Source organism: Carcharodon carcharias, chromosome 14, assembly GCF_017639515.1.
Source record: "Carcharodon carcharias isolate sCarCar2 chromosome 14, sCarCar2.pri, whole genome shotgun sequence".
Classification (NCBI taxonomy): Eukaryota; Metazoa; Chordata; class Chondrichthyes; order Lamniformes; family Lamnidae; genus Carcharodon; species Carcharodon carcharias.
In genome coordinates this window covers 2,606,421-2,621,735 of record NC_054480.1, presented here as the reverse complement: position 1 = coordinate 2,621,735, position 15,315 = coordinate 2,606,421, and the positions used below count along the sequence as shown (strand labels likewise).

Here is a 15,315-nt window from a genome sequence, read left to right as displayed (position 1 = left end):
TGACAAAGGGCATGGAACCAAGTCTGGAGAACCCTGGATGTCAAGGGACATGAAGGTTAGTATTAAGAAAAACAGAGGAGCTTATGGCAAATACTGAGGGCTCAATATGGCAGAGTCCCTAGAGGAGTATAAAAAGTGCAGAGGGGAACTTAAAAGGAAAATTAGGAAAGCTAAGAGAATGTATGAGACAGCATTGGTGGGTAGAATAAAGGAAAACTCAAAGGGGTTTTTTAAATATATAAAAAGCAAGAGAATAACTAGGGAAAGAGTGGGGCCAATTAGGGACCATAGAGGTAATGTGTGTGTGGATCCGGAAGACGGGGGTTACAGTCCTCAATGAATACTTTGTGTCGATCTTCACAATGGAAAAGGACGACGCAGATATAGACGTCAGGGTGGAGGACTGTGAAATATTAGAGGAAACTAACATAGAGAGATAGGGGGTACTAGCGGGTTTAGCAGCCTTAAAAGTGAATAAATCCACAGGCCCGGATGAGATATATCCCAGGCTGTTGAGGGACGTAAGGGAAGAGATATCAGGGGCCCTGGCCCAACCTTACCCTTTTCCATAAATATCTTAAATCTAACTGAGTTATGGTCACTATCGCCAAAATGCTCCCCTACTGATACGCCTTCCACCTGCCCGGGCTCATTTCCGAAATTTAGGCTCAGAACTGCCCCTTCCCTTGTTGGGCTTTCTACGTTCTGGCTAAAAAAAAGTTCTCCTGGATGCAACTTAAGAATTTTGCTCCCTCTCTACCTTGCACACTAAAACTATCCCAGTTAATATTTAGGTAGTTAAAATCCCTGACTATTACTGTCTTATTATTCTTACACTTCTCTGAAATTTGATTACATATTTGATCCTCTATCTCTCCCTGATTGTTTGGGGGCCTATAGTACACACCCCACAGCGTGTTTACCCCTTTTGTGTTTTTTACTCCTACCCATATTTGATGATCCTTCTAAGATATCATCCCTGCTCACTGCTATAATTGATTCCTTGATCAATATTGTGAACCCCCCCTCCTCTTCTATCCCCCTCTCTATCTTGTCTGAATACCCTATAACCAGGAATGTTGAGCTGCCAATCCTGCCCTTCTTTTAGCCAAGTCTCGGTCATAGCTGTGATATCATACTCTCACATGCCTATCTGTGCCCTCAGCTCGTCTGTCTTATGCCTCAGGCTCCTTGTGTTATAAGTTATTCCATTTAGCCTTGCTAAACTCACTACTTTCTTATCTAGCCTATGTTTCCTCTGCCTTCCAGACTCACTTACTAGTGTTTTTAACTTCTAATTCCATCTCAGCTTCTCTCCCCTCTGAACTACTTTTCAGGATCCCACCCCCTGCCAATTTAGTTTAAATCCACCCCAGCAGCATTAGCAAACCTCCCCGTGAGGATGTTGGTCCTGTTCCTGTTCAGATGTAACCCATCCAACTTGTACAGGTCCCACCTCCCCCAGAAATGGTTCCAATGCCCCAGGAATCTAAAGCCTTCCCTCTTGCACCATCTCGCCAGCTGCGCATTCATCTGCTCCATTCTTCTGTTCCTGTACTCACTATTGCGTGGCACCGGGAGTAATCTGGAGATTACTACCTTTGAAGTTCTATTTCAATTTCCTACCTAACTCCCTAAAGTCTGCTTGCAGGTCCTCATTTCTCTTTCTTCCTATGTCATTGGTCCCAACATGGACCATGACCTCTGGCTGTTCACCCTCCCCCTTCAGAATGTCCTGCAGCTGTTCCATAACATCCTTGACCCTGGCACCCAGGAGGCAACATACCATCCTGGAGTCACGTGTACGGCCGCAGAAGCGCCTGTCTCTTCCCCTCACTAATGAATCCCCTACCACTATTGCCCTTCCACGCTTCTCCCTCCCGCCCTGAGCAGCTGGACCACCCATGGCCTTGGCTCTGATTGGCCTCCACAGAGGAACTGTCACTTTCACCATTTTCCAAGGCTGAGCGAGCGAGATGGACCCGGGGATTCCCTCACTCCCTGCCTGGTCCCCTTCTTCTGTCTGGTGGTCACCCATTCCCTCTCTGTTTGCACTTCCTTAAGCTGCGAGGTAACCACATTCTGAAACATGTTATTCATGACCCTCTCAGCCTCATGAACGCACCGTAGCGCCTCCAGCTGCTGCTCAAGCTCCATAACCCAGAGCTCGAGTTACTCCATTCGGAGGCACCTCCTACACACGTGGTCATCCAGACCACCAGGAGCGACTAGGATTTCCCACATAGCGCAGGATGTACATATCACAGGACTGAGCTCCCCAGACATATCTTAACTAAGTAGATTATGGATTCTTGCATTTATTTTACCCTTACCCCTACTTGACTTTCATTGTTTTAACCTCTCTCTCCCAAAGTCTTGCTGTTTTGAGTTGGAGGTCATGTGATGACACTGCCAGGAACATGTCCTCTGAGAGTTGACAGTCCAGAATGATGATGGCATTGGGCTGCGGTGTGATGCCCACTGCAGCTGGATAGCCCACACACACTCGCTGTTTTAAACTGAGGCAGAAAGAATGGGCACTTGGGCGAGGAAGCATTGGAGATCAATTTAACTATATGGCATTGTGCCTTTACCCAGCCAGCGTTTGAATAGTACTGCTAAAGGTTGTGGAATGATCTTTACTGAACATAATTAATCTTCTGTTGTTTATTTCAGGACGACCATTGTAATCGCAGGATCCTTTCTCGATGCTTTTCAGAAAGTAGCTGACCTGGCAACTAACACACGAGGTGAGTGAGGAAGAGCAAGGCAGGTTCCAGAGTGATGTGCGTGGACAATTGTGAGCAGTTTGGTCAAATACGGTGTGAGATCCATCCAGTATTTGGGCTCCTGCAGCAGAAGAGAGAGACACATTTATCACATAGGGACAGGCCATTCAGCCTCACTGCCCCATGCTAGCTGTACACAGCCTTTTCCTGTCCCTCTTTATCTCACCTTGTAAACATGTCCTCCTATTCCTTTCTCCCTCATATGCTTATCTAACTTCCCCTTAAAAGTATCCCTACTATTGACCTTAAATACTCCCTGTAGTAGTGAGATCCACTTTCTCACCATTCTCTGGGTAAAGAAATTTCTCCACAATTCCATTTTGGCTTCATTCGTGACTCTCTCAGATTTATGAATAGCCTGAAATAAAAAAGCCCCTGGAATTCACTGCCTGAGGTGGTGTCATAGTGATATTGTCACTAGACTAGTATTATGGAGACCCAGGTTCAAATCCCACCTGGCAGATCGTGAAATTTGAATCTAATAAAAATATGGAACTAAAATTCTGATGATGGCCATGAAACCATTGCCGGTTGTTGTAAAAACCATCTAGTTCACTCATGCCCTTTCGGGAAGGAAACTTACTGACCTCAATTTGACTCCAGACCCGCAGCAATGTGGTTGACTCTTATATGACTCTGAACAAGGGCAATTCAGGGTGGATAATAAATGCTGGCCTAGCCAGTGATGCCCATGAGTGAATAAACAAATAGCAGCTTCATGAACCTATCCAGTTGCCTTTTGAAAAGTTTAAATTTGCAGTGGGAAAATTTGTGGGAAAAGAGCAGGGGACTAACTGGACGCCTTTATCAAAGACTGGCATTCTGACATTGGGCAGAATGGCCTCCCTTCTGTGCTGTTTTATGAAATGACAGGGACAATATGCCATTATCACACGTTGAACATGAAAGGGGATCACAGCCCAAGAAAAGGATCGTCATCTGTTTAAAGGCAAGAATCACAACCTTTGAGATTGTGGAGAGAGCAGCATAATGTTACCCCAGTAATATACAGGGGACTGAGTTTGTAAAGTTACCTGGCAATTTTAAGGATATGAGTCTAAGCTGAACTCTTCACATTCCTTTTAGTAGTTAGGGAATCTGAGGCAAGTTCTGGGATTTGTGCTGATGTAAGCAAGTGAAATTGATGGATCATGTGACTCGCAGAACTCTGTTATTTTCCAGTCAGGTGTACAGTTATTCACTGTTACACCTCCGAGAACTTGCTGTGCAGAATGAGCTGCTAAACCCACATCTTGTGCTAATCGTGTCCAGCACCTGACAGCCCATAATTCACTCCTTGAAGTGTCTGACTCTGCCTGTGGAATCCAGCAGGTACATCTGTTCCCAAAATGAAAAGCAGGATTATCAAACGTGACCCTGTGCAGATGCTGCAACTGCAGGTCCGAGTTTGCAAATTTAACCCTGTGAGCCCCGCAAGGGCAGTGAACTGCAGTTGCTGCTTCTGGGGAAGTTGACCCCCAAACTCCACTAACTTTGAGATAGGAAACATTCAATAACCTAATGGTTATCCACTTCACACATCTGCATGTGTACATTGTTGCTCTCTCTCCATCTCCCCTTCCCCTCTCGCCCCCCCACTCCCCCTCCCCTCTCGTTCTCTGCCTCTTGTGGTATTCCAATGCATCCGCTGGCCCTGTGGCTCTGAATGGTAGAGGTCACATCAGGGAGGTGCTGTCAAAGCAGCTTTGGTGAGCTGCTGCACTGCATCTTGTAGTTGGTACACACTGCTGCCACTGTGCGCCAGCGCTGGAGGGAATGAATGTTGAAGGTGGTGGATGGGATGCCAATCAAGTGGGCTGCTTTGTCCTGGGTGCTATCGAGATTCTGGAGTGTTGTTGGAGCCACGCTCATCCAGGCAAGTGGGGGGTATTCCATTTGGTTTTATTCGTGACTCTCTCAGATTTATGAATAGCCTGAAATATTCCATCACACTCCTGACTTGTGCCTTGTAGGTGGTGGACAGGCTTTGGGGAGTAAGGAGGTGAGTTACTGATCACAGAATTCCCAGCCTCTGACCTATTAAAGGAGTGCTATACTGTCGGAAGGTTAGTAATGAGAGAGTGCTGCACAGCCAGAGGCAAGGTACAGAGGGACATTTCACACTGTTAAGTGCTGTGGCGCATCTTGAGGTTGTGAACGATGCTATGGAAATGCAAGTTTGTTTGATCTTCCTTCAGCGTTGCTTGCCCCTATTCTCCCCCTCCCCTCGTGCTGAACCTCAGTCAATTATTAATTGCTTCAAGGCTCGACTCACCATATTCTCTATCCTCTGAATCAACTCTTTTGCTGTTTCAACGTCCTCACCAATGAGGTCTTCATCTCCAGTCTGCCTATTTTGAAACACTAAGGCTTCTTTTCAATTTGCACTCTTGCCTTTCCCTACTTTAACTTACGAAAATTACAAACTTTACTCTTCGACATTAAGTGCCTGTACCCACTGTCTGCTCCTCCTGTCACTGCATTCTCCCCTCTCCCGTCCCTCTCTCGCTCGCTTTCTACGCACCTGTTCAATCACCCGTTGCTCACATGTTTGTTGGAAATTTGGATCAAATTCTCTTTTCTTCGCAATCCATTCCTCCCCATTCCACCCTTATTCTCAATGACCTGACGCATCTTCTGGCTAAATGTAAATACAAGTTCTTGTCCAGGAATTGAAAGCTCCCTAATCAGATCCTCAAATTTGTGGAACTCCTTTCTTCCCTCTTCCCAGCTGCTGCAATCTTCAGGCTTTTAAAACCCAAAGTTGTCATCACCCAATTTCTTGTCTTCTGTTGCTCCAGCCTTGTTGACAATCTAAGGATGGAGACAGCGCCTTCAATTCAGCTTTTTGATAATGAAAAAAGCCTCATATTTCTTTTTCCATGTTGTGATCTGGGGCAAGGTTTTCTGTATTTTTCCACTTGCCTTGCAAAGCCTGGTTTGTTTCTTAAATAAAGAAATATTTGTTCCAGCAATTCAAATATCCAAGTTAAATAAGACTAGTAAAATATTGTGAGATATTACTGCCAGTTAGTTCACCATGACTGTAACCTTCTGTTAAAATATGGTCTTAGCTTCAAACTTCTCAAATGTTGTTTTCCGAGAGTCTACAAGTCTCCCTCCAGGCAAAGTGAGTTGGATTTAGCGTAAATGCTGGGAGCCAGCTCTCAGACCAGGTTAGTCTCCTACAACAAAATGCAAACAAAAATGATTCCAACATAATAACAGCTTTCTAATGTGCAACTGGATGTTCAAGGGTGATGTCAGGAAGCACTCCTCTGACAAAGCAGAGTGGAAATTGGGAACTCTGCCCCCCAAAAAGCTGTTGAGACTGAGGGTGATCTGAAAATTTCAAAACTGAGGTTGATAGAGTTTTGTTGGGTTAAGGGTATTCAGGGACTTGGAACGAAGGTGGATGGATGGAGTTCAGATACAGATTTACAGTTAGTCCTAATCTAATTGAGTGGGAGAACAAGCTTGATGGAATTTTCCTGTTCCTGATCCACTGGGATATGCACATTGACTTCCAGTTTGATTCCCTATATGAAGAATAATACTTCCAATGGGTTATATTGACTATTTCTCTTAGGTTTAGTATCACCAATCAATCTTTTAAGTGGTCCTTAGGCCTTCTGTATGCCCAGTGCCTAAATGTCGCAAGACGATGGGATTGAGTAGAGTTTTTATTGGAAAAACAGGAAGGAGTGTCCATGACAGAATTGATTAAGGATGATGTTATGGTTCTAAATGGACAAGATTAACTAGATACTTCTAGCACTGAATCCTATTTGTCTTGAGTTAAGGAGTAGAGGTGTAGCTTTATGGAACTCTACATACTGAGCAGGGGAAAAATGAGAAAATTTTAACAAAGTGCAACAAAAATAGGAAAATATTAGGAGACTTCAGTTACCCTAATATAGACTCTGAAAAAAACAGTGCTACGGGTAGAGGAGGAGAGGAATTTCTGATATAGGCACAGGAGAACTTGCTTGATCAATATTTCTCCAGTGTAACAAGAAAGGAAGCAGTGTTGGATCTGGGCAAGTGGAGTGTGTTCCACTCAGTTATCCCACTAACAGTGACCGCAATATAATTCTGTTTAGAGTAATTATGGAAAGAGATCAGAAAATATCAAAGCAAATATGCTAAGCTGGGAAAGAGCCAATTCCAGTGATTTGAGAAGGGACCTGGCACTGGTAGATTGGAAAAAAATGATTGCAAGGTGAGGCAGTAATGGAGCAATGGAGGGAGTTCATGGAAGAGTATGTTCAGGTCCAAACCAGGTGTATTCCTTTGCAAGGAAATGGTAGAACATCTAAAGCTAAAGCAACCTGGACGACAAAGGTGGAAATAGCAGAGGAATTGGCCACAATCTTTCAGCCCTCATTGGATGCAGTAATCATCCTGGAGTACTGGAAAGCTGCTAATGTTCTATCGCGGGGAACACCACCACCTGAAAGTTCTCCTCCAAGCCATTCACCAACCTGACTTGGAAATATATCACCGTTCCTTCACTATCACTGGCTAAAAATCCAGGAACTCCCTCCCTAACAGCACTGTGGGTGTACCTATGCCACATGGACTGCAGCGGTTCAAGAAGGCAGCTCACCATCACCTTCTCAAGGGCAATTAAGGATGGGCAATAAATGTTGGCCTAGCCAGAGATGCTCACATCCAGCAATGAATTTAAAAAAAGAAAGGAGAGAGGGATAAACTGTGAAACTATAGACCAGTCAGCCTAACATCGGCGGTAGGGAGCTTATTTGAAACCATTATCAGGGAAAAATTAAACTTTTGTTTATAAAGGCTTAGGGTAAGAAAGAAAAACCATTGTAGATTTGTTAAGATTAAATTGTGCCTGACTGACTTGATTGCATTCTTTGATAAGTTGACAGAGAAGGTTGATCAAGATGGTGCAGTAAATTGTATATTTGGACTTTCAGAAGGTATTTGACAAAGTGCCACAAAGGATGCTTATTAAGAAGTAGGAAGCCAGTGGGATTCTGGGGATAGTGGGTTATGGATATGGAATTGGTCAGTGACAGGAAAGGTGGGTAGTGGATGCATGTTTTCAGACTGGGAGGTGGTTTGCAGTGGTACTCACCAAAGGACAGTTTTGTGTCCATAATTCTTTGCAATTTGTATAAACAACCTAAATTTTGGGGTGGGGGTGGTAGGGAGTAGCATTATAAAGTTAAACTTTGCAAAGTACTAGTTAGTGATGAGGCTCATTGGAATCTTCATGAATAAAAAAAAAGGATGGCAGACAGGATTGTGAAATGGAAAGACAGTAATGCCATAAATGGCACAATTTTGAGACACCTTGGTATCTGTATAAATGAACCCTTAAGGTGACAGGGCAAGTTAATCAGATAGTTATAGGAATAAATGGGTTGCTGGGGTTTATAAATAGAGACATTGAATATAAAAACAAAGAGATCATCTGAGAACTTTATAAATCAGCTAGAATATTGTGAGCACCACATTTCAAGAAAGATGTAAAGGCCTTAAAGAGTACAGAGGAGGTTTACCAGGATGTTACCAGGTTTGAGGGACTTCAGTTATGAGGAGAGATTGAAAAAGTTAGGTTTGTTCTGTTTGGAACAGAGAAGGTTAAGAGGTGACTTAATGGAGGTTTTCAAGATGATGAGAGGTTCTGATAATTTTCCTCCATTTATTCTCTCTGGTGAATGGGTCAATAACCAGAGATCATGGATTCAAGATGATTGATAAAAGATCTAGAGGGAAGATGTGAATTATTTTACACTTGGATTTGTCAGACCTGGAACGCTGGACCTGAAAAGCTGGTGAAGCTGATTCCATAAATAATTTGAAAAGGGAGTTGGGCAGATACTTGAAGATGGAAAAACTTAGTTACAGGCAAAAAGTAAGGATGTGCAACTAAGCACAACTTTTCTTTCAAAGAGCCAGTGCAGGGTTGAGTGGCCTCTCTCTGTGCTGTAAGTTCCTATAATTCTATAAATGTATGTTATATCCTGCTTGACCTCTTCCGGTCCAGCAGACGAATATCACACCAAGGCTCCAGATGTAAACCTCCAAATTTATTGGCATTGAACAGGTAACTGAACTGTTTCAGCATAAATGAGACATTTACAGTAATTACAATCTTTAACAATCTTTCACAGGCAACAACTCTCCTACCCTAACAAATATAGAATTGTCTCTTTAAACATGGCTATTCCTCCTTGAGTGACTATACACTCAAGGTTAGATTTGTATCCCTGATACCCACAGACTGGACAGTGGTCAGAAATCCTGGCCCTTCATTGAAGGGAGTGAATTACACAGCTCCTGGTGTCCCTGAAATCCTGGCTCACATCTCAATATAGCTGTTGATCAAACTGATGTTACTTCAAACTAAAGGTCACTGAGATGTCAGTTCTTTGCGGTGATATGAATTAATTGACTTGGCCCCGCCCTGGAAATCCCATCAGTCTGTTCCAAACAGTTTGAGTGCTCTTGAGACCATCTGAGAACAGTGGTGACCGTAGTTCCAGTGAAACCAGTAGCTGCATATTGGCCGGCAAAGACCACAGAGACCAGACCATAATCCGTGTTCTCTGTAGCATGATGAATTAGATTAATCTAAACTCTGTATATACTGTAATGAGTTAAGAATAAAATAAATTTAATCTCAGTGGTGGGGAAGCTCTTAGAAATAATAATTGAAGACAAAATTAACAGTCATTTGGACAAATGTGGATTAATTAAGGAAAGCCAGCACAGAATTGTTAAGGGCAAAATGTGTTTAACTTTATTGAGTTTTTTATGAGTTAACAGAGAGGGTTGATGAAGGTAATGTGGTGTACATGGACTTCCAGAAGGCATTTGATAAAGTGCCACTCAACAGCCTTGTGAGCAAAGTTAGAGCCCATGAAGTAAAAGCAACATGGATATGAAGTTGTCTGAGTGACTGGAAACAGAGCAGTGGTAGTAAACAGATGTTTTTCAGACTGGAGGAGGGTATATTGTGGGGCTCCCCAGGAGTCCGTGTTAGAAGCACTGCTTTTCTTGATTTGGATGAATGATGTAGACTTTGCAGAGGGCACGTTTTAAAATATGCAGGTGACGCATAACTTGGAAGTATTGTGAACTGAGAGAATAGTGATAAATTTCAAGAGGGCTCATCTAGGTTGTTGGAATGGGCAGACACGCAGCAGATAAAATTTAATGTAGTGAAGTGTGAAGTATTCCTTTTGGTAGGAAGAATGAGGAAAGGCTGCGTAAAATAAAGGCTGCAACTCTAAAGGGGGTGCAGGAGCAGAGGGACCTGGATTGTGAAATGGAATATTGTGGTACATGTGCATAAATCATTGAAGATGGCAGGACAGTTTGAGAGGATGGTGAATAAAACATAAAGCATCCCCAGCTTTATAAATAGGAGCCTAGAATCAAGAGCAAGGAAGTTGTGATGAACCTTTATATAATAGCCTCAATTGGGTTTTTGTGTCCAGTTCTGGACACAGCGGTTCAAGAAGGGAGCTCATCACCACCTTCTCAAGGGCAACTAGAGATGGGCAATAAATGCTGGCCCAGCCAGTGAAGCCCACACCCCCTGAATTAATAAAAAAAAACTTCAGGAAAGATGATAATGTATTAGAGAACATTCAGAACAGATTCACAAGAATGGTTCCAGGGATGAGGAACTTCAATTATGAGGATAGATTGAAGAAGTTGTGATGTTTTCTTGGAGAAGAGAAGGTTGAGAGGATATTTGATAGAGGTATTCAAAATCATGAGGGTTTGGACAGAGTAAATGGGGAGAAACTGTTCCCATTGGCTGAAGGATCAAAAATCAGAGATAAGGTGACTGGCAAAGAAGCAACAGTGACATGCGAAACCTTTTACACAGCGAATGGTTAAGATCTGGAATTCACTGCCTGAGAGTGTGGTCGAGGCAGATTCGATCATTGCTTTCAAAAGGCAATTGGATAATTACCCAAAGCAAAACATTTTCTGGGCTGTGGGGAAAAGGGTTTAGGTGAGTTGCTCTCACAGGGCTGGTACAGACACAATGAGCCGAATGGCCACCTTTGGTTCTGTAACTGTTTCATCTGTCTTTGTCTTTGCCAGGAAATTGCGTGGCTGTGTCGGGGGGTGGCGGGGGAGGGGTGGGGGGGGGGGTGGGGGGTGGGGGGGGGGTGGGGGTGGGGGGGGGGTGGGGGTGGGGGGGGGGGGGGGGGGTGGGGGGGGGGGGTGGGGGGGAACGCGTGGTGCTGGTGGTGGAGAAGGGATTCAGTTGTTTGGTACAGGCTTGAATGGATGAACTGCTTCTTACATTTTCATGGTATGAGCGAGCATTCTCGGCAGACACCTCAAAGCACCGTCAGAGGTGCCATCATTCTGATGAGATGTTAAACTGAGGCCCCGTCTACCCTGTCAGATGGAAGTTACAGATCCAGTAAAGTTATTCCAGAAAAGGCTTGTCATTTGAAATTGGCTGAGTGACGAGGAACAGAATGAATGTTTTTCAGACTGGTGGAAGGTTTTTAGTGGAGTTTCCCAGGGGTCAATGTTAGGACCCTGCTCTTCCTGATATAGATTCATGACCCCGACCTTGGTGTATAGGGCATAATTTCAAAATTTATGGATGACATAAAACTTGGAAGCATTGTGAATTGTGAGGAAGATAGTGTAGCACTTCAGAAGGACATAGGCAATTTGGTGGACTGGGCAGACAAAAATCAGATGAAATTTAACACAGAGAAGTGTGAAGTGATTTATTTTAGAATTTTTCCCATATCTGCTCTGCCCAGATCCATCATAATTTTGAACACCTGTATCAAATCTCAAATCCAAGAATGCAGAGAGACAATATAAAATAAAGGAGATAATTCTGAAGCAGAGGGACCTGGGTGTATATATGCATAAATCAATAAAGGTGGCAGGACAGGTTGACAGTAGTTAATAAAGCATACAGTACCTTAGGCTTTATTAATGGGGGCATCGAGTACAGAGCAAGGAGGTTATGTTAAATTTGTATAAAACATTGGTTTGGCCTCAACTGGAGCATTGCATCCAGTTCTGGGCACCACACTTTTGGAAAGATGTGAAGGCATTAGAAAAGATTCACGAGAATGGTTCCAAGGGCGAGGACAGATTGGAGAAGATGGGAGTGTGTTCCTTGAAGAGGAGGAGGTTGAGAGGAGATTTGATAGAGCTGTTCAAAATCATGAGGGATCTGGTCCAAGTAGACATAGGAAACATGTTCCCATTGGTGGAAGGATCGAGAACCAGAGAGCACAGATTTAATGTAATTGGCAAAAGGAGCAATGGCGACATGAGGAAAACGTTTTTTTTAATGCAGCGAGTGGGTAGGATCTGGAATGCACTGCCTCAAAGTGTGGTGAGGGCAGGGCCAACTGAGGGATTCAAAAGGGAAATGGCTGATTATCTGAAAAGGAAAAATGTGCAGGGCAACGGGGAGAAGGTGGGAGAGTAGCACGTGGTGAATTGCTTTTTCAGAGAGCCGGCGCAACATGACAGGCCGAATGGCTGCCTCCTGTGCTGTAACCATTCTATGATTCTAATTCCACCGGTCTTCTGGCCAGTGGGCCTTACTGAAGCAACATCTCCAAAAGAACCGCTCAATTGCTCATTTATTTAATTTTCTGTAATTGGGATCTTGTTGTGCAACTCTATGACTCTGGTTGTTTCAGGAATTCCTGAATCATGAAGGTTACATAAGTACAAGTTATTTTTATAAATCCATCTGAAGGAGATGTTGTTTAACGTCTCATCAAGAAACTGTAGCTCTGTCAAACTGATGTTGCTTGTTGGAAGTTGGAATGTCTTCCTAGTTCTTGCTGAGTTTTTAACTGCTCCCCTCCCCAGTTCCCTCCCCCCACTGTTTGCACACGTTCACAGACATAGTCAAAACTTTGAGTGTGTCCCTCACTATCCATTGTTTTTTATATAACAAGAGGCTCTATCCTGCTGCAACAAGTAGGCAATTCCTTTCACTGAACAAACGGAATGAAAAATTGATGCCTTGGAAGACTTGAAACAAGTTGAGACACAGAGTTTGTGTTCCCTGGTTTCAGCTCTCAGGCCTGCTGATGCTTGTCTGCTTTCATGTTCGCTCTCAATCTGCCACATCCCAGGCTCAGGCATTCGGACACACTCAGCAAGTATTCGATACTCGAGCTGCTTAGTGTTGAACTGGGATCTGTTTGCTTATTTTAGTCAAAATGCACTTTTATATTTAAAAAGCATTTTTAGGATGAGTCCAAATTGTTGGGGATTAGTCTTGCTTGATGGCTCAATTGGTATATGTTTGATACTTGGACTTTGCTAATCTCTATCAGCTCCAGCAGCCCTGACTCTGTCTGGGGAATGGGCCAGAAGTGTTGTTCCCAATTGCTGTGCAGCCCTTCTGGATGGGAACTGCGTGCATGAGGAGGATGGGATTGGGCTCAGCTGTGAGGGTTTCCACAGTTGGATATCTTGCTGCTGTTCCACACCTGATTTAGGGTCAGTTGAGCAAGGAACTGAAGGGCAACAGCTTCAGCTGAGAAGAGAAGTTAAAGACTGACTGACTGGCATTCTCCCCTGACACCGCCCCCTGATTCCTCACCCCATGTGATTGGCCTTCTGGAATTGTGGTGTCTGCCTTTTGCACCCATTGTATATTTCAGTTCATTAGTTGGGAAAACCATTTTTATGCTGAAAGATCTCTTGTTTTGAAATATGCTGATTGGGACAGAAGGGGCAAGAACCCCAATGGAACGTTCCATTATTTGGCAGTGGGGATGTTTTGGGTGTAACACTGACACCAAACAGAAAATACACGGGCCTCGGACCAGTCTGCAGAGCTCCTGTAAGTCATCATTCACAACCTTTTGAGCTGGTGAGAATCTCACATAGAATCTAGAATAAGCACAAGCAGCTGCACATTTATACACATGCATATGCAAGTACACGCACGTATGGACAGCTACACACATGTGATTGACACTAAAAGCTGTGTGGTTCAGCTGAATATTGAAGACCCTGGAGTAGCCAGCACCCTCTAACTGAATTCTCTAACCTCCCTTTGGCAACAGTCCTGCAAAGGCAATGGAGCATGAATTGTTAATAACTTTGATCCAGCGTAGCTAATGAAAGCAGGCATCTCTTTGGAACAATAAACAGTGGTTAAGAGAATAATAATTCTACACTGAGAGCCGTTTAAATGGTGCTGCACTTCTTAAAATGTTGCTATGATCAGATAACATTCTTTAAAATGTGATTCTGGACATGTTTGTTTTCACATTGCTTTGTTGGGAACGTTAATGATCTCTAGGTGCCACTCTGCAGTTTCTCCCTGATGGTGCATCATTTCAAAAACTGTTGCAAACTACATCAGTTTCTTTCAGCCAGCCTCCCCTTTTTTTCTAACCAGTTATCAACGAACCTCTCTGTTGTAATAAATGTGTTTGTTCGTGAACAGTTTGGTACGAGAGTGTTTTAAAATTTTTTAAAAAGAGCCTTTCGGTTTTATTAATTTAGAAATTCGGTGTCATCTGACCATCAAAATGTTAGAAGCGATTATTAAAGACGTTATAGCAGGGGCACTTAGAAAAATTCAAGGCAACCAGGCAGAGTCAACATTTGCGCCAAGATCTGCACTGTGGCGGCTCCACCTGGGCCCATGCTCTGGGCTTCCATGCTCACCGCAACGGCTCCTCCTACCCGTTGCAGCCTAGCCCCTGCAGGCTCTGCATTGCTGGCGACGGCCGGATATGGGCCTGACACTCCAGCACCGTCCGTTTTCAGGGCTAGTTGATTCTGGGTCAAAATCCTGGAACTCCCTCCCTAACAGCACTGTGGGTGTACCTACACCACATGGAGTGCAGCGGCTCAAGGAGGCAGCTCACAGGCAGCTAGCATGGACCATAAATGCTGACCCTGTCAATGAAGCCCGCACTCCGTGAATGGATAAAGGAAAAACATGGTTTTGTAAAAGGGAAATCATGTTTAACCAATTTATTGGAGTTCTTTGAAGGAGTCACATGCTGGGAATAAAAGGGACGTGCTGTACTTCAGATTTCCAGAAGGTATTTGATAAAGTGCCACATCAAAGGTTATTGCAGAAAATAAAAGCCCTTGGTGTATGGGGTAACATATGGGCATGGATAGAAGATTGGCAGGCTGACAGGAAACAGAGTAGGCATGAATAGGTCTTTTTCTAGTTGGCAGGATGTGATGGGTGGTGTGCCACAGGAATCAGTGCTGGGGCCTCAACTTTTTTACAATTCATATAAATGACTTGGATGAAGAGATTGAAGGAATGGCGGCTAAATTTGCTGGCAACTCAAAGATAGGTAGGAAAGTAAATTGTGAAGAGGCTGAAAGGAGGTTACAAAGTGACATAGAGAGGTTAAGTGAGTGGGCAAATGGAGTATAATGTGGACAAATGTGCAATCATTCACTTTGGCAGGAAGAATAAAAAGGAGCTTATTATCTAAACGGTGAGAGATTGCAGACCTCTGAGATTCAGAGGGATCTGGGTGTCCTAGTGCAT

General features: G+C 43.7%; 1 protein-coding gene across 2 annotated transcripts in view; it reads left to right on the top strand.

Moving 5' to 3' along the window:
* mtss1 (MTSS I-BAR domain containing 1) overlaps positions 1 to 15,315 on the top strand; it is a 178,918-nt gene that overhangs the window by 57,043 nt on the left and 106,560 nt on the right. For both annotated transcript variants that reach the window (XM_041205586.1, XM_041205584.1), the window contains exon 3: positions 2,677 to 2,750. In XM_041205586.1, the coding sequence (XP_041061520.1) occupies positions 2,677 to 2,750 (74 nt within the window). The remainder of the gene's footprint in view (positions 1 to 2,676; positions 2,751 to 15,315) is intronic.